This window comes from Phoenix dactylifera, chromosome 7, assembly GCF_051530095.1.
Source record: "Phoenix dactylifera cultivar Ajwa chromosome 7, Ajwa_hap1_PhDact_Kaust_v1.1, whole genome shotgun sequence".
NCBI classification, from domain to species: domain Eukaryota; kingdom Viridiplantae; phylum Streptophyta; class Magnoliopsida; order Arecales; family Arecaceae; genus Phoenix; species Phoenix dactylifera.
The window spans coordinates 9,258,352-9,280,489 of NC_143196.1; the positions used below are offsets into that span (position 1 = coordinate 9,258,352).

At 39.1% G+C, this 22,138-nt stretch overlaps 2 protein-coding genes across 13 annotated transcripts; one reads left to right on the forward strand and one right to left on the reverse strand.

Annotated features, from left to right (window-relative positions):
- The first annotated feature begins 733 nt into the window (after positions 1-733).
- On the forward strand, positions 734-13,829 carry LOC120106646 (nuclear transcription factor Y subunit A-1). 8 transcript variants are annotated; one of them, XR_005508733.3, is made up of 7 exons: positions 734-1,122; positions 1,844-2,145; positions 3,410-3,522; positions 3,699-3,770; positions 4,163-4,327; positions 12,913-13,383; positions 13,462-13,829. XR_005508733.3 is itself a non-coding variant. In XM_039119652.3 (6 exons), exons 2-6 carry the CDS (start codon positions 1,878-1,880, stop codon positions 13,324-13,326), a joined length of 1,032 nt encoding a protein of 343 aa, XP_038975580.1. In that variant the 5' UTR covers positions 734-1,122; positions 1,844-1,877; the 3' UTR covers positions 13,327-13,829. The 8 variants fall into 8 exon arrangements, 4 of the variants coding, with proteins under 4 accessions (XP_038975580.1, XP_038975583.1, XP_038975581.1 ...); XR_015967291.2 differs by having other exon boundaries at positions 782-1,122; positions 1,849-2,145; XR_015967293.2 differs by having other exon boundaries at positions 1,095-1,275; positions 1,849-2,145.
- A 1,862-nt stretch (positions 13,830-15,691) lies between these two features.
- LOC103707848 (guanylate kinase 1-like) lies at positions 15,692-19,755 on the reverse strand. Of its 5 annotated transcripts, none has more exons than XM_008792547.6 (11): positions 19,658-19,755; positions 18,797-18,836; positions 18,515-18,625; positions 18,337-18,413; positions 18,133-18,262; positions 17,109-17,471; positions 16,793-16,914; positions 16,537-16,672; positions 16,368-16,413; positions 16,182-16,287; positions 15,692-16,097 (listed from the first exon to the last, which is right to left on the reverse strand). In XM_008792547.6, exons 2-11 carry the CDS (start codon positions 18,797-18,799, stop codon positions 15,983-15,985), a joined length of 1,209 nt encoding a protein of 402 aa, XP_008790769.4. In that variant the 5' UTR covers positions 18,800-18,836; positions 19,658-19,755; the 3' UTR covers positions 15,692-15,982. The 5 variants fall into 5 exon arrangements, with proteins under 5 accessions (XP_008790769.4, XP_088557324.2, XP_088557327.2 ...); XM_088701198.2 differs by having other exon boundaries at positions 19,607-19,749; XM_088701201.2 differs by having other exon boundaries at positions 18,773-18,836; positions 19,658-19,744.
- Between the last annotated feature and the right edge of the window lie 2,383 nt (positions 19,756-22,138).

Sequence of the window (22,138 nt, forward strand, 5' to 3'; positions counted from 1 at the left end):
GTCTCCCCTCTTCCCGAGGACCCAGCTCGCACACGTGTCAATATACTATTGCCTCTGGCGGCCGCCCGGGTCCCGACCCTGCCCGTTCTACCCACGTGGCGGTCCCCGTCCCCGTGTCCCCCTACATTCTAGCTGCCACCCCGCCCAGCGACAGCGCTAACGGCGCCGTCTCTCCGCCGTTACGGTCCCCATCGAGCCCGCGTCGTCCGCCACGTGTTGGAAAGCTAGTACACGTGGTCCCCACCCGGAATACTACGCAGTCGACGCGTGGCCCGAAGGCCAGAGCACGAAGTGGGGTGGTTGGGCCGTAACTGTCCCTTGGGTTACCATTGTTCGGCCAAAATGACGTAATTACCCTTCTAGTTTATAAAATAAGTGTATTTCAGAAAAGGTATAAGGGATAAATTCGTCTTTTAGTGCAGTAAGTACTAGTGTTCCGGTCTGTCTTGGTCAGCAGATTTACCACCAAATTCCCGGAAATGGACCTCTAACCCGAAAGGGTAAGGTCCGATATAAAAAAATTTACCTCGTGTAGTTAAAAATAATCTCATTAACTCCGGTTGGCGGTTTGCGGAAATCTACCGCAAACCAGCTGCTGAATGACCAAAATACCCCTCATTCCGCTACTGGTCAGATTCTTGGGCCATGATAATTGGACCTTGCGTAGCCGTCCGATGTCGATCCGACGGTGCAAAAATGCGGTTATCCCTCGGAGAATGACAGCCCGGAGAGTACGGAGGGTAAAATGGTTGTATTTCGTGTTTCGAGTTCTACAGACTTTAGTGGGAGACCTCCGTAGAAGTGAGAACTGATCGCTTTTGTCTCCCTTTTTCGAAGTGGATTTTTTCTTTCTGGGTCCTCCAGAAAAGTTTTAGAATTTTGATCGTAGAGGGAATGGATTCTTTGAGATGAAGGTGGCCGGAGATGGCGTAATTTCTAGGGTTTATTCGGGAACAGTTGAGTTCGAAGTCGCTGTTCCCCAATCCCTATCTCGATCGCTCGCTCCGCTTTTGATCACTGTTGGTGGCTTGGCCTATTCAAAGGGGTCCTTTTAGGGTTAGGGTTTTTTTCTCGGTTGGTCTTCTGGAATTCTTGAAGAGCTTGGAAGATTCGGTCGGGGAGGTGCTTGCTCGCAGCTTGTTTCCTTCATATCAACCAAGTTTTGGTTTCGCTGAATTTTGTTTTTTCTATTGACGAATTGGCGTTTTTGATCTTAGAAAGTGAGTCTTACTTGAAAGATTCTGTCTTTCGTTTGGATTTTGTGTGGCGGCTAAGGTGAGGAATTTCGGGTTTAAATCTTTCGTCTCGAGGTTTTTAGGGTTTGAGAAGTGATAAGTTGATGAGTTACTGATTCTCTCGGTTTTGATTGTGTAATTTCTCTGTAATTCCGGATTTATTCGTCGAATCTTTGAAAAGCTGGTCGCTTGGATGTGGGAATTCAGTAATTGTACCTCAGCTGAGCTTTTGCTGTTCTGATTTTTGAAATATTTCCTCAGTAGCGAATTTTTCCAGGTTTTGCTTTTTTTCCTCGATTACTTGTTAAAATTAGTGTCTTCTTTTCTTCCTCGATTACTTGTTAAAATTAGCGTTTTCGTTGAAAGTATCAGGGATCTTGCTAGACTTATGGCGGTGATTTTTATTCAGTTTGAGAATGACTGAGTTCCTTCCATGTCTTAAAATTAGGGAATTCTCGTGCATCATTAACTCTAGTTAATATCATATTAATTAAGTTGACGATTATTTTTAATGATCCTTCTGAAGTTGTTTCATGAGCTTAATATTTCTTACTACGTGCACGCAAATCTTTTGCTGATCCACGTTATCTTTGCTTATATTTGGCTAGGAAAGTTTTAGTTTGAAGATCAAGTTTTAGAAGCATGGAATCACGAGCTGATGGTACAAATACAGTAGATGCCAATGGGCAAGGTACTCTGCCATCCACAATTAATGCTCAGCCATGGTGGCGTGGTCCTGGATTCGGTGTTATGTCACCGGCTATGCTACCAGATAGTGCCTCTAAGTCAGCCTCAGTCAACCTCCCTGTGGGAGGTGCCGGGAACAAGGGTGGCCAAGCACAATCGCACGATCGGGCAGATGGCACTGGTGATGTTTGTAAAGAGATGCAGAACATTGGCACACAAAGAGGTTATTCTTTCTTAGATCATATGTTATGCATCTTTTTCTCATTGTAATGAACTTATTGCATTACTCTGTTCGCTTATATGTTGATTTGGTCTTTGTTTCTCAAGATGATTGCTCATAGCCCAAAAAGTGACATGTCCTTACTCTTCTGGGTTTCATGATCACTCATAAGATTGAGATGTGCTTGTTTGTGGGGTCACTCATCTAAATCCTTAAAACTATTTTATGCAGAATAACAGAAATTGAAGGTGGTGATGGTAGTAGTACAAATGGGGTGATACACTTCTCTGCTAGAACTATAGTAGTTCCTTGTTTTAATGATCATGACTAACCATTGTCACCACCACCACCATCATCCAATTCTATTCTCATCAAGTAGGTGGTTGGCAATAGAGCACAAGTCTAGTTGATAAGAACCTATGGAAGGACTGAACAAATTTTGCTGCCTAGTGTCAACTTATTGTCGGTCCTCTAGAAGTGCCAAGTTTTTAGACAAGAGAGATTTAGGCAAGAGAAGGGCTTGTGATGCAACCTATAAGGCCAGCTGCCAGGTGAAGGACCAGAACTTATTTATTGCAGTTTAAGCTCCTCCAACCAAGGACTGACCCTCCAACTTCCCTAGGCTAGGCTTAAAGGGAGTCTAGAAGAAGGTGGAAGGTGTTATTTTGGCCATATGGAGCCATGTTTTTGTCTTGCTCATGAATAAGCTAAAGAGCCTAACAAAATGCAGGCTCATGAATCATTATAAGCCATTATGACTAAATCGGTTTATGACAGGGGAAACAAAAGCTGTATTCTCTTGCTATTTTTCCTATCTTAGTGTACACTGGAAAAACAAGTCAGTAGATGTTTTGGGATAGTTATAAGGTTCTAACAATTGAACAGCGCATGGTGCTTCTTAGAATGAAGTACATATACAATTGTTTACTGTGATTTGGTGATAGATTGTCGATTTAATTGTTGATATGAATCCAATTTTCCATTGTATGGTAAAACTATGCTCACTATATGACCTTTCAAGCAGATATAAGTGCGGAGTATTCATCTAGTGTACTTGGTAGCATCCATGTTATATTATTTTGTGATTTCATGCAGTTTTTACTCTTTAGGTTCAAGAGCATGTTTATCACACCTGTATCAGTTGCAATATCAGCAATCACTATTCCATATCCTGAAGTGTCTGTTTGGACTCTATGTAATTATGAAGTGGGTATTAGTACTGGGTACGATAAATTTTTACTCATAAAAGTCTTGTTTGTATGGTCAGATGGAAGCTTGGGACAGGAACACCAGCATCTGCAGCCTGTCTCATCTGCCATGCCTCCGATGATGCCTGAATACCTTGCACCACATACCCAGCTGGAGCTTGGTCAATCAATTGTGAGATTTCTTGCTTTTTTTTTATTTTCCTTATTATTTGAATTGCACTGTGTAATTCGAATCATTTGATCATTTTATAAGGGTTCTATGCTATATTCCCAGTGATGCTTTTGTCATCAATTTTTTATAATATTTTTTATTTACCTGCTGATATTTATATTGTCTCATATGTACAGGCTTGTCCGACATATTCATATTCTGATCCTTATTTTTCTCGCATCATGGCTCCTTATGGAACTCAAGCACTGGTATGTAAGTTGCATGAATATATTAAGGGCATATTTCAAGGGTAATGGTGCCTACTTTCTGTTATATATGATGAATATATTATTCTCATTCATATGCATCAGAAGTTTACTTCTCCTCTTGTAGTGGAACCCTGTCCCATATTCTGAATTTCATCATGTCCCTGTAAGACTATCGGAATTTTATAGTATGCTTGTTGTTTCCTTTTTTTTCTTTTTTTGACATACAATTTATGTGTATTGGTTGGGGTGTAATCATACATTTTTTATTTATAAACTTATAGGATAACTGCATCACTATATTGAGCAGAAAAGGCAATGAATTGTTTGCAAATTTCCTGCTTATGATGTGAAAATTGGCTAACTTAACCTGATCTTCATGGGAGTTGTTTCAGGTGCATCCACAGTTACTTGGGATGCCTTATACTCGCATGCCTTTGCCTCTTGAAATGGCAGAGGAGCCTGTTTATGTAAATGCCAAGCAATATCATGGAATTCTGAGGCGAAGGCAATCACGTGCCAAGGCTGAACTTGAGAAGAAAGTTATAAAAGTTAGAAAGGTAGATGCAAATAAACTCATCTGACATATTTTATATATAACTTTATTTAGTTTCTTGTGTGCATATATCATCAAGGTTCCTTGATGCATTTTATGCAAATTTGATTTTTTATGGCATCAAAAGCTTTATGTATTAATTAAAATTTTCTCAGATAATTTATTATATTTGTAATCTGAACAAAAAATATGCTATGACTGACTTGTATATTATCTTATCTGCAAATTAGTTTGAGGATCATGTGTTATAACGTGTATGGAGAGATTTAGGTAGACTATTCCTATTTTTTTTAAAATGGAATGTCCTCAAAGTACTTGATTTAGGAATATGGACCGCCTCCTTTTCCCCCTTCTTGTGATTCTTGCACTTTGGAGATATATATTGGATTTTTACAAAATTAGCAGTTTTATCATTAACAATATTAGCTATACATTCATGAGTGACTCATGTTTGGCTTGGAATTTGGTTTGATAAGCGCTCTAAATGTGCAAGTCGAGCTTGAGGCTTTCCTAGCTTGCTCATGGTGGCTCATCTAAGCCCAAAAATATGAATTGATGCATATGCAATGTATATTTTCTTATATTTTATTAATTAAAACTTATCCTTCATTTTTGTTTAGTGAATACTATTATACTTGAAAAGGTGTGAGCCCTTTGGACCTTAATCTAACAGCTAATCTTAGCTCAAAATATATGCAATGTCATGCTCGCTATATGGGGGCATCAGTTATATGGGAGCTATATATAAGCTCAATCTCAACTAGGGATGGCAATCGGGTCGGGTCAGGCATAAACAGGTTGGGTCAGATACAAGTCGGGTCAAAAAATTATAAATCTGAACCTGACCTGTTTATTAAACAGGTCAGGATTTATAACCTGAACCCGACCTGTTTAATAAACAGGTCACCTGACCCGACTCGTTTAAGACCCGTTTAAGGAAAGGAAAGGGTGGGGACCGGTTGGATGGGAGGGAAAGAGAAGAGAGAGGGAGACCGAGAGAGGAGGAGAGACCGAGACCGAGAGAGGAGAGATCGAGAGAGAGAGAGAGAGGAGAGATCGAGACTGAGAGAGAGAGAGGAGAGAGAGAGAGAGAGAGGAGGAGGAGGAGAGATCGAGACCGAGAGAGAGAGAGAGGAGAGAGAGATCGAGAGAGAGGAGAGAGATCGAGACCGAGAGAGGAGAGACCGAGAGAGAGAGAGGCGGGAGGGTAAAGGAGAAAAAAAATCACTGCTCATCTTCTCTGATCGGCCTCCCTCGCCACGGCTGCGCCCGAGCCGCCACCCCGCACAGCCCGCAGCCTTCGTCTTGCCGCGTCGCCGCCGGAGCTTCACCGATCGAATTCGAGATCTACCGCGAGGCCCGCGACCGCCGCTGTGCTGCCGTTGCAATGCCGCACCGAGCCGCCACCGCTGAGCGTCGCTGCCTCCGTCAAGCGTCGCCGCTTCTGCCGCTCCACCGCTCGGATCCAACGCTCCCTCGCCGTCCCGATCGAACGCTCCACCGCCTTACCGAGCCGCTTGCCTTCCTGATCGGGACTCGGGATTTCTTTCGACAAGAGAGGAAGAGCCGGAGAGGTGGGAGGCCAGGAGGTTTCGACGACGAGAGAGAGAGAGAGCCGGGTCCATCATCCATGGAAGATTGGAGGTCTGGAGGGTTCGACGCGACGGAGGAAGAGATGAGGGACGGAAACGTGATGGAGAGATGGTTCCCACTTCCCTGATGGCCTGACTCCGTCCCTGACCCCGTGGCCCGTCCCATCTCATTAAATCACGCTGGACTGTGGGCTAAGCAACCTGTGGGCTGTGGAGATAGGTAGTTATTGCTTTCCTTTGGGCCAAGGCTTGGGCCGCCTTGTCTGAAACAATCCGACCTATATATTAAACGGGTTAAACAGGTTAAACGGGTCAGACATTTAAAATCTATATCCGACCCAATTAATAGATAGGTTAAACGGGTCAACCTGTTTATGACTCGGACCTATTTAGACCAAACCCGAACCTGTTTATGGCGGGTCGAAGGATTGAACTTGGCCCAGTGATAACAGTTGCTTGCTTGAGCTCAAGGTTGTTTAGCCCCTAATCTGATGTCACAAAGTGGGAGCAAAGTTGCTTCCAATGATGATGTGGTTAAGTTCAAATCAAGGTTCAATGTCTTCGTACCGGACCCCGTACCATTACGATCCTATTACAGTATCGGTACACAATACGGTACGAGACGACGAGGCATACGAGTGTCGGTATAGTAGAAGACTGCATCCAGGTTCGGTACCAGTAAGGTATAGTATTGACCGATACTGCAAACCTTGGTTCAAATATTAATACATGTTTGCAAGTGAGAGTTTTCCAAAGCATTAAATAAAAGACTCTTTACATGGTAATATACATTTAGAAATCATATCATATCTTTTGGTAAGGATGTCTTGACTTGATATGATGAAATAAAAAAGGCATACATTCAATTACATATCTAGTTCTAGACATTGGTAAGCTTCAAGTCTCTGGGAATTAGATTGGGAACTGGTTCTGTTTAGCATGATCTCAAAGTTACCTTATTTTGTTGTGTTGAATTATGAAAAACTACATTAAAAAAAATGGGGAGCATAGTGCACAGTCTTTTATTTGACCCTACTTTAAAATAAGGTCCCTTGACCATTATCATTTAACTTTTAGTCCTGCGCACACTTATACAAGATTTGCAAACACTTAGACTTATATTGTACACGTTTATACTAGTTCTTATACATAGTTACACTCTCCCTATATGCAGTTTTAGTATCCCTGCACACACTTTTATCTGTGTGTATACAATTATTTGTAACTGTGCATATTAGAGAATAAGTGTGTACAGCTGCTAAGGACTGGGAATTTAAAAAACTTTGAGAAAGTACTGAAATTATTATTAAACTGCATAATTATTTTAAAAGACAAGGGGTTTAATTGTTATAAATCGCTCAAATAAACGTCAGTTTCATCACGTCTTTACTCCTCTACTGTGTCCCTAGTGTAAATGGAAATGCTAAGAAAGGGCTATAACTTCTACCAGATTTCTTAGAAACAAGACAGCCAACAATTTTACTGAGGACACAACACTTAGAACCATATGTGGTAAAAAAGATCAAAGAACATTTTGGCAGACTGTTATGTAGAAAACACCATTCTTTGCTCCTATTTCTATTATATGGGTCATATAACAAAAGGAAAATGAAAAGAATATCATATCATACTAAATAGCTATTTTTGATTTTTTTCCCCCTTATGCCTTGTATTTATTTGTTTAACTTTCAATATTCTGTTTTATAATAATGGTTCGTATAACTTGTACACCCTGACTCTTGTTCATCTTGTTTTAGGGTTTCGAAGCTCATATAGATTTATATAATGCAATCACTGGAGAAATGTTCTAATTTCATTTCTCACTATTCAATTACTTTGACCTTTTCCAGTCATTATATGAGCATATTCTTATTGGTTTTGCTTGTTATTTTCTCTATCCTCCCTAGTCAAAATTAGGCCGGAATAGTTCATAGTGCCGTTCACTATAGTCATCTTACACGTCTAAATGTTCAATTGTACATCAGGACAAGGTTTGCTGTGCCGGGACCAAATCCTGTACTACTTGCTTGGCAGTACAGTATCGTGCCATTCCGTTCCGGGTTTGTATTAACACAGCAAAGCCGGTGAGGAAGGAGGGGGGAAAAGAAAATGGAGGGAGGGTGAGGAAGAGGAGGGAGAGAGAGAGGTCAAGAGAGGGAGAAAAGGGGGGGGGCTTTTGAGCCCCTATCACCTCTAGCGTACAAGAACAAGCATGGAGCCCTTGTTTTGAAACGAAACAAGGGCTCCAGCCTTTTTTCCTTAAGAAATTTTTTTGAGGGAACTAGCACATGCTGATAGCATATTCTGTATTCAAGGACTAGACTCTTTTGGGCCTTGTTACGGAGTTGATTGTGGTTGTAGTCGTAAAGGATAAGAAAGAGTTGATGGTATATTGATGTTGATTTGGAAAGAAAAAAACTTATTGATCTGATGCATAGCATATCTTGAAAGAAATGATGTTGATAAATGTGTACACACCACACTTTGTATTCTATATTTGTTCAACTACTGTATTTACAATTTCAAATTCTAAAAATTCATATTTCTTGCATATTATGCTTGATTCAACTAGAGGTATAGGTAACTTACTAAGTCTATATCTCTTTCTATTTTTTACATTTGTAACAACCTACAACCTCATCCAAAAAGGCTAGTTGAAAGGTGTTATTTAGATTTCTTGGCTCTATATAAGTATCCAAAATCTATCTAATTCATAGCGGATATAGAATTAAACACATGCTCGCATGGATCTTCATATACTCTCCTCATTTAAACTCCGGTGTTCTTGGTAAATTAAGGGTCTAAATCAATTCAAATCCAATCACAAACATTCTGATCAGCCCAGTCAATCCATATAAGCTCGTGTTGAAGTGTTCCCTAGTCCACATGGGCCATATGTCGGGTCCGCTCTAATGCCATTTGTAACAATTCAGAACCTCACTCTAAAAGGCTACTGGAAAAGTATTATTTGGATTCGGTTGTCTTGTATAATTGTCCAAGATCTACCTAGTGCATAGCTGATGTGGAACTAAACACATGCCCGCACGGATCATCACATGACGTGTGTGTGTCTAAAGGCAGGCCTTGCATGTCCTATGGGATTAAACCATATGGATGTGCGGCTGTGTCATGTGCTTAGCTCGTGCTATTGGAATGGGGTGTGACGTGTCTTACTAAGCCTTATATTGTGATAACCCGTTTGTTCTATGGCCCTTTATTTTTCTATGATAATTACTTGCTATTTGGAACCACCATTCAGGCATTTTGCCTCCCTGTTCCTTTTCCACTTAAACACCATCCTTTATGGAGTGTTTGATTGGATTTCACTATTAGACATACTATTTTTCTTAATGATTCCTTATTTCCATCACCCACATCTACAGTGCTTCTTTACTTTTCTAAGAGCTCTGCTTCCTCAAACCCTCAGCTCTCCTTTTCAAGTAACTGAGGCTAGGATATCACTGCCACCATTTTGTAGTTTCTTTGATTTGATAACTTGTTGTTACAATTAGTGCTTTTCTTCACTTCTGCTTTGTATTATAATGTTAAAAGTCATCTAGTTGGAAATTTGATTCATCTTCTTGAGATAGGCAAGCATCTCCTATCAATGTCTTCATTGCTTTCTCTTGCTTTGGACCTCCTGTACAAAGTCATACTTCATTGCTTTGCCTTCTTACATGTGTATAGTGATATGTATGGTTTTATTATATACCTATCAAATCTGGTAAAACTACCAGTATAATGATCATATCATCGTGTGCAGCTTTTCTTTTCTTTCCTTCAATTCAATATTTAATATGCATTTCCTGAATACTTGGCTTTGAAGAGCATCTCCTTCACGAGTTGTTAGTTTTCAGCAATTGCATGTTAAATTATTGTAGCTAGCATAAATGCATAACATGTCAAGGTTTCTTAGCTTTAGTGTCAGATGCTCGAGTCTTATGGATATCGTCAGTTGAATTTATTTTGCTATCTTTTTATGATACATTAGAAATCAATAATACATGTAATCCTGTATGCCACTTCAGATGGTATATTGTCTTTTTGTTCCTTATGCTGTCCTTTGTTTAGAACCTTAGATGCATTAAATTTCAATAAATTCCGTGGTTCTTTCTCATATCTGGCATTATATGCAAACTAACATTTGTTCCTCTTTATCTTTTGATTTTGCTATCTTTTTATGATATATTAGGAATTATTGGAGTTTTTTTATATGTATCAATAATACATGAAATCCTGTATGCCACTTCAGATAGTATATTGTCTGTGTTGTTCCTTATGTTGTCCTTTATTTACAACCTTAGATACATTAAATGCCAATAAATTCCATGATTCTTTCTCATAGTGAATTATCATAGGCACACTAACATTCGTTCCTCTGCTTCTTTTGACTTTGCTATCTTTTTATGTTATATTAGGAATTATTGCATTATTCTTAAAAAAATAAATAAATGTTGCTAGTACTTGTCTGACACCTAACACCTATATAATTGTCCTGATCTGTTGTTCATGTTAATTTAGATATGATATTTATGTCAACCATGTTAAATACTTGTGCCTTTATATTTTGCGAGTTTAACTTGAATCTCTGGACATTAACTTCTAGTTTGAAGTTTGAACATAACAACTTTTTGGTTTTCAGGACCTGCTTGAGGATTCTTGAGCAAGTTGAATTATAACTATTTTAAAACTTCAATAACTAAATTTCAGTATGATTCCAGTTGCTATTTCTGTTATTGATTTATTTTATGCACATGCAAAAACACACACACACACACACACACACACAGATGTTCTTTTTCTGAAAGAAAAAGATGCTAGGTCACCTGCAATTTATTCAGAGGTAAGGGAGAATTACAGAGAAGAGCGAGAGGAGAGATTAGACAGAGGCAAATCAGAAAGAAAAGGAAAAAAGTACATCAGTTGTTTATCTGCCTGATGCTGTTCCAAGATACACAAATGTTCAAGCTAGAAAGATGCTTTGAGATGTTTTTTCCCTGACCGAGGAAAACTCCGTGTTCTACATTTCCTATTTCCTTCCATTCTCCAAAACAGAAAATCCAAAATGGTCACCATGATAGATTCAATTCAAGGATGATTGTGTTTCTCAATGCACATCTACATGTTTTTTGATATGCATTTATACCTTCTGAATTAGATCCTTTAGGCAATGTGAACATAATGTAGCAAGATCCTGGTAGCGTTAGATACAAGACCATTTCTTTTTCTCTGGTATTGGTTTATTGTTTTCCGCTGTCCTGCCCATATGTCTATATTGTAGAAGTAACTCATCCTAAAAGAGTAGCAAATAAAAATTATTGTGAATTGATACATTTACCAAAGATTGTCGGATCTGATACTTGTGATCTATGTGTCATCCTTGTCGGATACTTGAGATGTCTATGTTGTTGTCCTCAGAGCATATGATGTGTATAATCCACAAACTTTAGAATTGAAGGTTGATATTTTTTGAGCAATTTAGTTTCTAACCTCAAAAAAAAATTTTCTTTTCAATTATTATATAGGATTGAAGCGTATGCTTTCTATGACAATGATGTCGTAGATGTGTGATAAATATATACTTGCATATTCCTATATCTTGACTTTTTCTTAGAACTACTTCTATTTCCTTATTTCTGTTATCAACAGTTAAACTCCTATTCAGCATTTTTCACTGCAAACATTGAAGGCATCTGAGGTCTAAACACTATAAATTAAAGTTTGCATGCCAGAACCGGGGCCTAGCGGCACAGGTTGGTATGCCCCTATAACGTTCCGTGCTAGGCCCGTGCTGATACAGTAGAGGAGACGGGGGAGAGAGAGAACGGGAGAGAGAAAAAGAGAGAGAGAGAGGAGGGAGAGAGAGGGAGGGAGAGAGAAAGAGGCCGGCAGAGGAGCAGCAGAGGCTGGCAAGCACGCGGAGGGTCACGGAGGAGGGGCTCTACCTTCGGTCCCCTATTTCGTTCGAAATAGGAGCCCCCGGAGGGGACCCTTTTTTAAATTTGTGATTTGCTGACTTCACTTAAAAATTGTCAAATTTAAAAAAGGGCCTCCTTTGGAGTCTCTATTTCGAACGAAATAGGGAACCAGAGGTGGCGCCCCTTCTCTACGGCCCTCCACATGCTCGCTGGCCTCCGCTCTTCCTTCCTTTCCCTCCCTCCCCCGCGCGCTCTCTCTTTTCCTCTCTTTCTTTCTCCTTCTCCCCCTTTGCACGCTTGCCGGCCCTCCGCCAGCCTTAGCTCTTCCTTCCCCTCCCTCTTCCTCCCTCCCCCACTCGCTCTCTTTTCGTCTCTTTCCTTCTCCTACCCCTCCATCGGATGCTTTTCGTTTCGGCTGCCGGAATCGTCCTAGTCCGTTACTGGTACAGCTCGGTACTCTCCGAACTGCTGGTTCGGGATGGTTCTGCTGACATTGCTATAAATATAAAGAAGCCTTAATATTCAACGATAATTTCTGTTTCAAACCTGAGCCTGTGAAATAAGAAGTTTTTGGGTCAGTCTTGTTTTCGTACATCCAAGCTTTTCATATCATCTACTTTTTGGCCTGTTTTCCTTGTTTGAACCCTACCTAAGCTTAATGCTGTTTGTCTGTTAACCATCTCACCATTTTCTGCTTCTACTTGTCTTGGAGCCAGTGTCGTCCATAGGCATCTGTATATCTATTCTTTCTGATCTGTGCATTATCTATCCAGCATCCTCTACGCTGCTGGGCTAACTCTTTGCTTAATTCATTTCATTGCCCAACATCTTTGATCCAGAAAACATATAAAATGTTCTGCATGTCATTCATGCTCCTATTGATTTTTTGCTATTTAGATGAAAAGCCACCTGAGTTTTTGATAAGGGATTCAACTTAAGAGTGACTGGTTTACTTTATTCAGTGTTTATGGTTATTGATAATTATGACTACACCAGTACCATCCTGCTAGTGAGTATGAAAGTGATCTGTGTCTGAAAATCCAATGACGCAATACATGGATGTATCTTTCATTCTGCAGCCATATCTTCATGAATCTCGTCACCTGCATGCAATGAGGAGGGCAAGGGGTTGTGGAGGTCGTTTTCTCAACACGAAGAAAGCTGAAGCTAGTGCCTCTATTGCTAACCCTGAGAATGGGGGGAATGCAGGTGCATCACTTCCAACGCAGTCAGCTAGCTCCTCCGCTTCCCAAGTTCTGCCCTCCGGCTGTCCAGGAAGCAACACGAATGAAATAAAAAGGCCAGTAGTGCAAGGTATTTGTGAAGCACAGGCGTATGCTAATGGTAATGATGGCTACCAACAGCAGTCTGGCTTCCAGTTATCTTTTCACTCCAAATCAGGTGAGAGGGTGGAGGAAGGGGATTGCTCGGGACAGCAGCGTGGTGGCATCCTTGTGAATCGGCCTCCGAACAGGGCTGTCGCCATCCAGTGATTACCCCTTGTGAGCATGGCTAGTGTTTCCAGCGTTTCCTAGTCAATTCTGATATAGATAAGTCACTTTCTAGTTTAATTCACTCCCAGATTATGTTGGCGGTACTTTTGAGAGGGTCTCCTCTACTTGTTCCACTGCTTGATTTAGGTGAAGGCAAGAGGGCAAGCTGGAGGCATGGAGCCAATTCAAGAGGGATGTCATTGGTAGGTCTGATGTTCAAAGGCAATTCATTCTTGGCTTTTCCATTTGCTTTTCTTTCTTTATTTTCTTTTCGTGTTGTGGGACGAAGCACGCAAAGAGAGAGAGAGCAGCAGCTGGTCTTATTCTTCTCTTTGTTTTAGCGTCTTCTCATATCTGTTAAATACTTGTACTATGAAAAGGGATGGTAGAATGAAGTAATCTATTAGTAACTGTAACAAACAAGAACATGCCCCCTTTTTTACCTTATTGGTTTGAAGATTACAGCAATCCGAATCAATGGTACGTTCAACTGTTCATGCAAACATTTCTATATTCACTCGTCTGTTATGAGATGTAGTCTCCGGTGATTTTGGATATCTCGTGCGTATGCTCTCATGGGCAATTTGCTGGCGTTTGGTGGTTGATGGGTGTCCATTGAGGGTTCAGCTGCTGCAAGTTGACATGAAGTTCAGCTATGTATTCTTTGATGGTTGTTTGTTGAGGGTTCATCTGCTGCAAGTTAAGTTCAGCTCGTGTATTCTGAGGTGCTGGCCTACTAATTCAGCACCCAGCGAGCGGTGAAGTTTAGCAAGGTTACATTCAAAACTTATGGCTGGGATAAAGGGTGCAAGAGGGTGCACTCAGTGAAGGCATGGATGGCGTGAGAAGTCCGAGAAGATGGCGTGAGAAGTCCGAGAAGTCTGATTAGTGTTCCTCAACTTTGAGGTTCTTTCTCCTTCCTCCAATAACATATCATTGGCATTAACTAGAGCTTAAACCAGTGGTCGTACCTCCTTGCTCAACTAGATGTTCTGGGTTCAAAAAGATTTTGGATGGTGCATCTCTCAAGTATTAGTTCTTTTTTCTCTCACAACATAACCATTGTTGGTATGTAATCCTTTTTCTAATCCCTCTGCAAAACCCTGTCCCACATTTTTGGAGCAGGATTTACTTGGCAATCGACGGTAGGTTTCCTTTATCCGAAAATGGTGGTAGGTTTCTGCAAACTATGCATGTGAAAGGCTGATGCAGACATCTAAGTTTGATGACATACAGAACCAACGAAAATTCGTGTCCCTGTTGGCCGGCAGTCCCAATCCACTTATTTAGGAGAAAACACTGGCAGCTAATCCAAAGCTAGAGAGAGGGAAATAGTCCAGCGTTGGGCTTGGATCGGTCCTAGGGCAGACTTTGTGGAAAAAGAATGCAGGGTCAAAGATTAGGTTTGTTTGATATCTTAATGTTGTTTAGTTGATGCATCTAATTAGAAAAAAAAAAATTAGGGCAAAAGATTTTGATGAGGGCTTTGGTCTGATAGCTATCTGTGGAGCTATTCAAGTACCAACAGTAGCCAATGAAAAAATTCCAGCTGAAGTGTAACAGGGAAAATTAAGCCTCATTGCCTACAAGGATAATGGAGATAGGCCCAATCATATAACTGGATTTGAGATACCATGTGAAAGATAGCACTTTCACTAGGAACCTGATCACTGGATTTAGTAACATACAATTATTATTAATTTTACAGCTACACAACTTAAATCTCTGCTTCACTTGAAAGTCTTGTATGTCTTCATTCATTATGCCGATTAATTAGCTGCTACTGTTGTTTCAAATGGGGCTGATCAAATTGTGTTTCCATATCAACATCCATATAGGCATCTCAGTTTCATCGTATATCACCTTGGATGCTGACATGGTAACCTTTACAACTTTGCAAATGATATAACCCATGGCCTAAAATGCTAGGCACTGTTCAATTTCTTCTTTCTTTTTAAGGCCAAATAACATTTCTCATTGACAATAAAATTGTTAAATAGTAATTCTTTGGGTATTACCATATTATAAATGTTACCAAACTCGTTTCATTGTATTATCTATGACATTTTACTGAAGTTTCAGACATTCTTCACCCCTTATAATTATAATTATATATATATATAATATAAACATATCATGCTTTGAACTGGTGGCTCCCTAAATTCTTCAAAGTTGGCCGTTGATACATTGAACAAAATAATATATAAAACAAGAACATGTGATGCAAATTAATGGCTTAAAAGATTTACCACCAACTGAAACAATTCAATTGCCAAGATCAAGATAGCATCACTAAGAACAAAGCACCAAGTGGTTATAAAGTACTAAAAGAAATTTTAATGCATCAAGAACAGACCCCTGGAGATAGCATAGATTAAGACATGCATTTTATTGTCTCCTATGTCCCAGTGAAGAGAATAATAAATTTAGTTCTCACCTACAAAGTAAGAACATAAAATAATGTCTCCAGAAAACTTTTTGCTGTAACAATAGTACAAATCACGCAGTACCTATTTAATATGCAATTTGAACTCGACAACCACATTGCTCTACGTCTGAGTGTAAACTTTTATAACTTTAGGCCAAGTTGATCTAAAATTGAGATAGCCAGTACCGATGCATATATCTTGATTAGGTTTTTCATTTCTTTTGGTTGCTAAAGTTGTTCAATCCAATTTAGACTATCAGTTAATGGGTCAATAGCATATATTTTCAGTCCTCTCGTCCGGCCAGGAGCACCTCCTTTAAGCAAGGATGCATCGAGCATGAACCTATCCAATTCAAAATACAGAGGAAAGGAGTCAGACTCCTTCAACAGGAATTCAATACTAAAAGCTCAGAATCGAATAGCTTACGAGGTAGGGGTTGCCGCTCCCAGCTCATTACTTCCACCATGTATCAGAAATTTTTGATCTGTTTTAGATATGGAGTAACATAAAGGGATCTTGTGATTCTTCATAGCTGTGTGATACAAAATATATTAGTAATTGTAATTTCAAAAGAGCAAAATACAACGAAAAATTGCACCAGATTGAACATACATTGTTGATACAAAGCATCAGCAGTCTCATCCAAACCAAGTATTTTCTACATGAAAATGTAATTCGATGAGACAAATAGTTGGAGGTTGGCTAAACGTTAAAAACAAGAGAAATCCAGGTTGCAAATAAGTGAAAAGTAGCTACATATACTTGAAGGGGTAAAGTGCACCTTAAGATTCTTATAGCATGTTTCAAGAACATCATTCACTAAGATATGATCAAAAAGACCAGGAGATTTTCCTTGATCAAGCTCTGCCTTCGCATTTCTCAGTCTCTTTTGTACCTGTTCCTCAGTCTCAGTTCCTCTAATGTTAACGAGATGAGAGCATTAGATAGCCTGATTCCTTGGAGTAACAATTAGAAGATTTTGGTAGTTACAAAGAACAAAATCATAATCTCAAAGATTTTTAGAGTTTTTAACATACCGGTCACGAAGGCGCTTCTCAAGGTCTTCAAATGATGGGGGGCAGATAAAGATGAATATTGCTTCCAGAGAACTAGACCTCACAGATCGAGCACCTTGAACATCAATGTCAAGAATGCATCTCTGTAATTGAAAAGGCCCCCAGATCAAATGAGAAGTACATCCAATTCACAAGGATAAAAAGGCCCAAAATCAAATGAGAAGTACATCCAACTTGCAAGGAGAATAAGCAAAGGAGGAGAAGAAGGAGAAGCAGCAAATGTAGTAGTCTTTTGCACATATGCATTCACAATTAGAGTAAATGGATCTGATAATACCTTCCCAGCATCTGTAACTGCTTCAACTGCTTCAATACTTGTTCCGTAAAGGTTTCCATGAACTAATGCAGATTCAAGGAATTTCCCATCCATTATTTCTTTCTCCATTTTACTTCTTTCTGTGAAGTGGTAATGAACTCCATCTACTTCCTTCTCTCTTGGAGCTCGTGTCGTGTGACTTACAGAAAACCCGAAAGTTGATGGAAATTCCTTCATAAGTTTGGATATTAGGGTACCTTTACCAACTCCAGAAGGGCCACTGATGACAATTGGCATTGGGCCATCACCTCTGACCCCCTTGCTCCAGGCAACCACCTCTGTGCCAAGTATCTTATTCTTCTCTTTAACAAAAGGGGTGCTCACCTACCAGATTATACAAATAGAAAAGAAATTCATAAGCAAAGAAGGTTGAATATGTAGAAAGAAAAAAAAGCAACTGTATTATATATTATATGTAGATTAAAGACATCGGAGATTGTCATGTGACAAAGCTTCTGGCACAAAACTTCAAATCCTTGTCACTAATACAAAGATATCAGCATTCATAAACCTATTAACTGGTGATAGTGTTGGATACAAATGAACTCTGAATTGATTTGACCCACACCAAATGTATAAGATATGCCCCACATGCCATTTTGATAATATTGTTTGTGAATGTGGAATTCAATCCCTTAAGAACCCATTTTTCATCATGTATACTAGCACTCAAGCAGTCAGAGTTCTGAAGAATGATTCAGATTATTAATCAGCATCATGTTCTGTATTTGGTCCCTTGGAGTGGTCGCTCATGAAATTACCAGTACAGACTACATGTCCACACACCAATGAAGACAAAATTCTGAACAAAAAAGGATCCTGTGCTTGTTAAAATTCTGTGTTTCCTCTAGAAGAAACGACAAACAATGTGATGCATTATAAAAATTGAATGAAAGGCTCCATCCGACAAAATCTCATAAGCATCACAAATGTAATAGAGGTTTTACATTCCTACATATGAGAAAACAGTCTGAAGAATTCAAACCTCAAGAAACCAGGTGCAGTCATCCAGTGGAGAGTCCCTCGTAAGAATCAATATCCGATCATTATTAAAAAGAACGGCTGAGTGACCTTTAGATGGCACAGGTTTCGTACCCAATACGGTAGGAATCGACCTATCAATTCAAGCAAAATTGGTATTCCAACTCCAAATACAAGCTGAGAACAATGAACGACAAGGAAATCTCACCATATTCCTGTTAACTTATCAAAAACTTTGACATTCATCGACAACTTGGTTCCATCATCAGATCCTCCAATAACATACTGAGCATGTAAATACAAACAATTATTTTTTGCAAGATTTAAACTACTCCATATACATTAAGCTAATGAAGAATGAGAGTTAATCCATCACATTCACTCACTATCTTGTCGCCTACGGTCGTAGCTGTCTGATAGCCTTGGGATTCTAAATCACACCGAAGAGGTGAAAATTTATCAAGTCCATCTAGAAGGTATTCGGGTGCTTCTTCCCCCTGATAAAAAATCTCAAACAGATCAACTTTCCTTGATCCACATATCTAGAAGCCAAAGCCCAGAGGGTTATTTGACAAATATTCAGATCATAACAAGGACATAGGTCTTAAAGCACAAAGCCATCATAACAGAGAAAGCAGCACAACCGCAAATAATAAAAATCAAATCACCATGAAAGGATGTCCCTTTTCTTCAAATCAATCTTCTACCCTGCCAAAAAGGAAAACATAGCTAAAACCAATTAAAACAAAAGCAAGTGCAATCCCTTAATAGAGCTCACAAGCATAAACAGATACAATGAATATAAAATAGACAATATCCTCAAACATACATATACTGAAGCAAAGAAGTTGCATAATTTTTGCACGTAAAAGAGACAGAGGATACACGGAAAAAGCCAGATCTATAGTCCCAAGTGTGAGAAAAAACATGCATACTACCAGAAAGAGAAACAACCCATACCAAAAAGAAACCAAACATCTTCATGTCTATTCTCGAAGACTCTTTATTTGTATGAAATCAATATGAAGTCATTGCCAAAATGAAGATAATCAAGATCCAATGCCACAAAATTTTTCGTTTTAGAAAACGAAAAGATCTTAATCTGCTCTAATCATTAGAACAAAGCATCCAACTTTGAACAGAAATCCAGCTTGAATCTTCTTCAAACAGAGCTTTAGAATAAATACAGAGAGAAGAAAAGAATTGAGAAAAAGGGAGGAAAAAACATATTTTTTCTGCAATAGCAACAACGGCACATGCCAAAAACACCAAGAAATCTGGAGAACAATCAAAACCCGTTGGCAGAATCCCGAAAAATCGCAACATAACATCGAAAATAAACTGAACACCTGGATCTAACTGAGATCTCGGGATTCAGGAATCTCCTGAGGGTAAACTCAAAGATTTTGTCACAAAATGGCCTAAAAAAGGAGGGGGGAAAAAAAGGCTTTTCTCCGGCTTCAGGTCAGGAGGCTGGCCTTCAGGAAAAATGGACTCGAGATGGCAAAGAATATGCTTTTTCTTTTTACCCTTCTCCCAGTTCCGAACACCGTTAAGCTAAAAAGAGGGACGAATAAGAACGAAGAAATCGAATAAAGCGGAGGACTTCCCAGGAGACCGCACTCAAATCATCAAGAGAGCCGCGGATTTTATAGACCTCGCTCTGACCAGGAGCCTCCTTCCTCTCTCACCTTCTCCCCGGTTCACCCGAACCGGCTTGTGTGAACCATGCTTTAAGAAGTGGATTGCCACTCAGTTAAAAAAAAAAATAGAGTGCCTCGCACCAATCATTTTGCTTCGTTCAATGGCACATTTCACGGTGCCAGTTTGAAGGGAGCAATTAGAATGCACCACGCCAATTGAATGAATTTCTGAGCTGCAGTTTTTGAGTTATGCGAGAATTTTTATTTAATTATTGATTTTATAAGAAAAGATCAGATCTACTGTTCTAATGTTGGTATGCGTATAGAAATTTTTGAAAACTTTAATTATTAGATCTAAATATAATAGAATTTTTTACATAGATATCTATCTAAATATCGAATTTTGTATGTATACCCTTTCAAAATTGATGTTTACATATTTACTAGCATCTAGTATTAATTTTATGTACATTTAATATATGTAATAACTGATATTTTCTCACATGTTATGCACACGCGTGAAAGAAGTGGGCGCGGGAGGGGAGAGAGAGATGGGATTAGCTAGAAAAATTTTTGAGAGAAGTAAAAGATATCGTATTTAAGAAAAAAAATAGATACAAGTTTGGTGGAATTATTTTTGATTGATGGGCTTGAAAATAACAAGCTATACCGGAATAATTTTTCTTCAAATACTATTAATATCTCAAATCATGATGAAGGCGGTAATCAATCTCAAGTTACTTGGATGCGACTACCAAATATATTGCTGGCTTGACATAAGAGAAGGAAAAATACTATATCTATGGGACTATATGCATGTAGATCCTGCAAGATTGTACTTTTAAAGTTTGGCTTTACTGGGTCAATTTTAGAAGCTTCCATTATGTGTAGTACATTTACTTAAACTACCATCCACTTCATACTTAGTTTTAAAGATAAAATCATCAAGAAACCCTTCAACATGCTTTATTCTTTATATAAGAAAAACAAGAAAAGTAATCTTTCTTATAAAATTGATAATTAAGTAGGTACTCTATGAAAAGATTGTTTTAAAGAAATGGATATGATAATACTGGTAGCTATCACAAAGATTATGAGGACGGTTTCGTTGCTTTATACATATTCATAATAGAAAGGAGTAGTTGTTACCTAACTATTATCACGTTAACAGAAATTATGATTTGGCATTTGTACTTTGTTTTCTTCAATCTTTATATTCAAGATATAAATTTTTCTCCCGAAGAAGATATAAAATTTTACCAAATATATCCTCAAAATAGTTCGTATCGTATTAAAAAAATTGTTAAACAATGGCAATTTGAACAATAACATTATTAACTTTTTCTTATTGCTCATCATTTTGTACTAATACCTTTACAACGACTCGTATAACTTATAATAGATATTATCTGAATATTAAACAATTTAAAATCATATTAATGAAACAAATAACAAAACTTACTATCATCATAACAATCAGTAATTATGAGGACCCATGCAGCCGTGTGTTTAGTCCTACATCGGCTATTCGCTGGATAAATCTTGGGTACTTATACAAAATTAAAGAACTCAAATAATACCTTTCGAACAACCATTTTGGATGAGGTCCGGAGTTGTTACAAATGGTATCAGAGCAGACCCGGCTTATAACCTACGTGAACTAGGGGACACTGTAGCACAAATTCGTTGGGGCTGATAACGAGCCGATCATGGTGTTTGTGATTAGATTTGAACTCTTAATCTGACGAGGACGTCATGGCTTGAACGGGAGGTTATGTGAGGATCCGTGCGAGCGTGTGTTTAGTTCTACATCGGTTATTCGCTGGGTAAATTTTGGGTACTTATATATAATTAAGGAACTCAAATAATACCTTTCAGCTGGCCATTTTGGATGAGGTTCCGAGTTGTTACGGTAATAGCACTATTGAAACTTTGTTGTGAACCGGCGATCCAACCGGTTCAAACTATGATATAGGAAGTAGACAAAGGTTTCCTGGGTTGGGATTAGCTGATGGAAGTGGCGGGGGCTTCGATGCATGGACCACCACTAGGGGGAGGGGAAGGCCGAGAGGACCGTTGGTGTTACTGTTATACGTGGACAGAACAACTGCTCCCATTCCGTCCAACTTGGCCAAGTTGGACTGGGAATCGAGTTCTTTCCTTAGTTGTAAGGGAGCTGTCTGAACTCATGTGGCCCCTAGTTGAGTCGGTATGGATTTCTTCTCTCTTTGAAATAAAAAGCCCTTGACATCTATATACTTTTTCTTTTTTTCCTTTGGCGAAAATGACACCTATATACTTGTGACGTGTGTGTGTGAGTGGCACCTAATTTTGTCCTCCAAGATTTCAACTTCATTGCTACTAGAA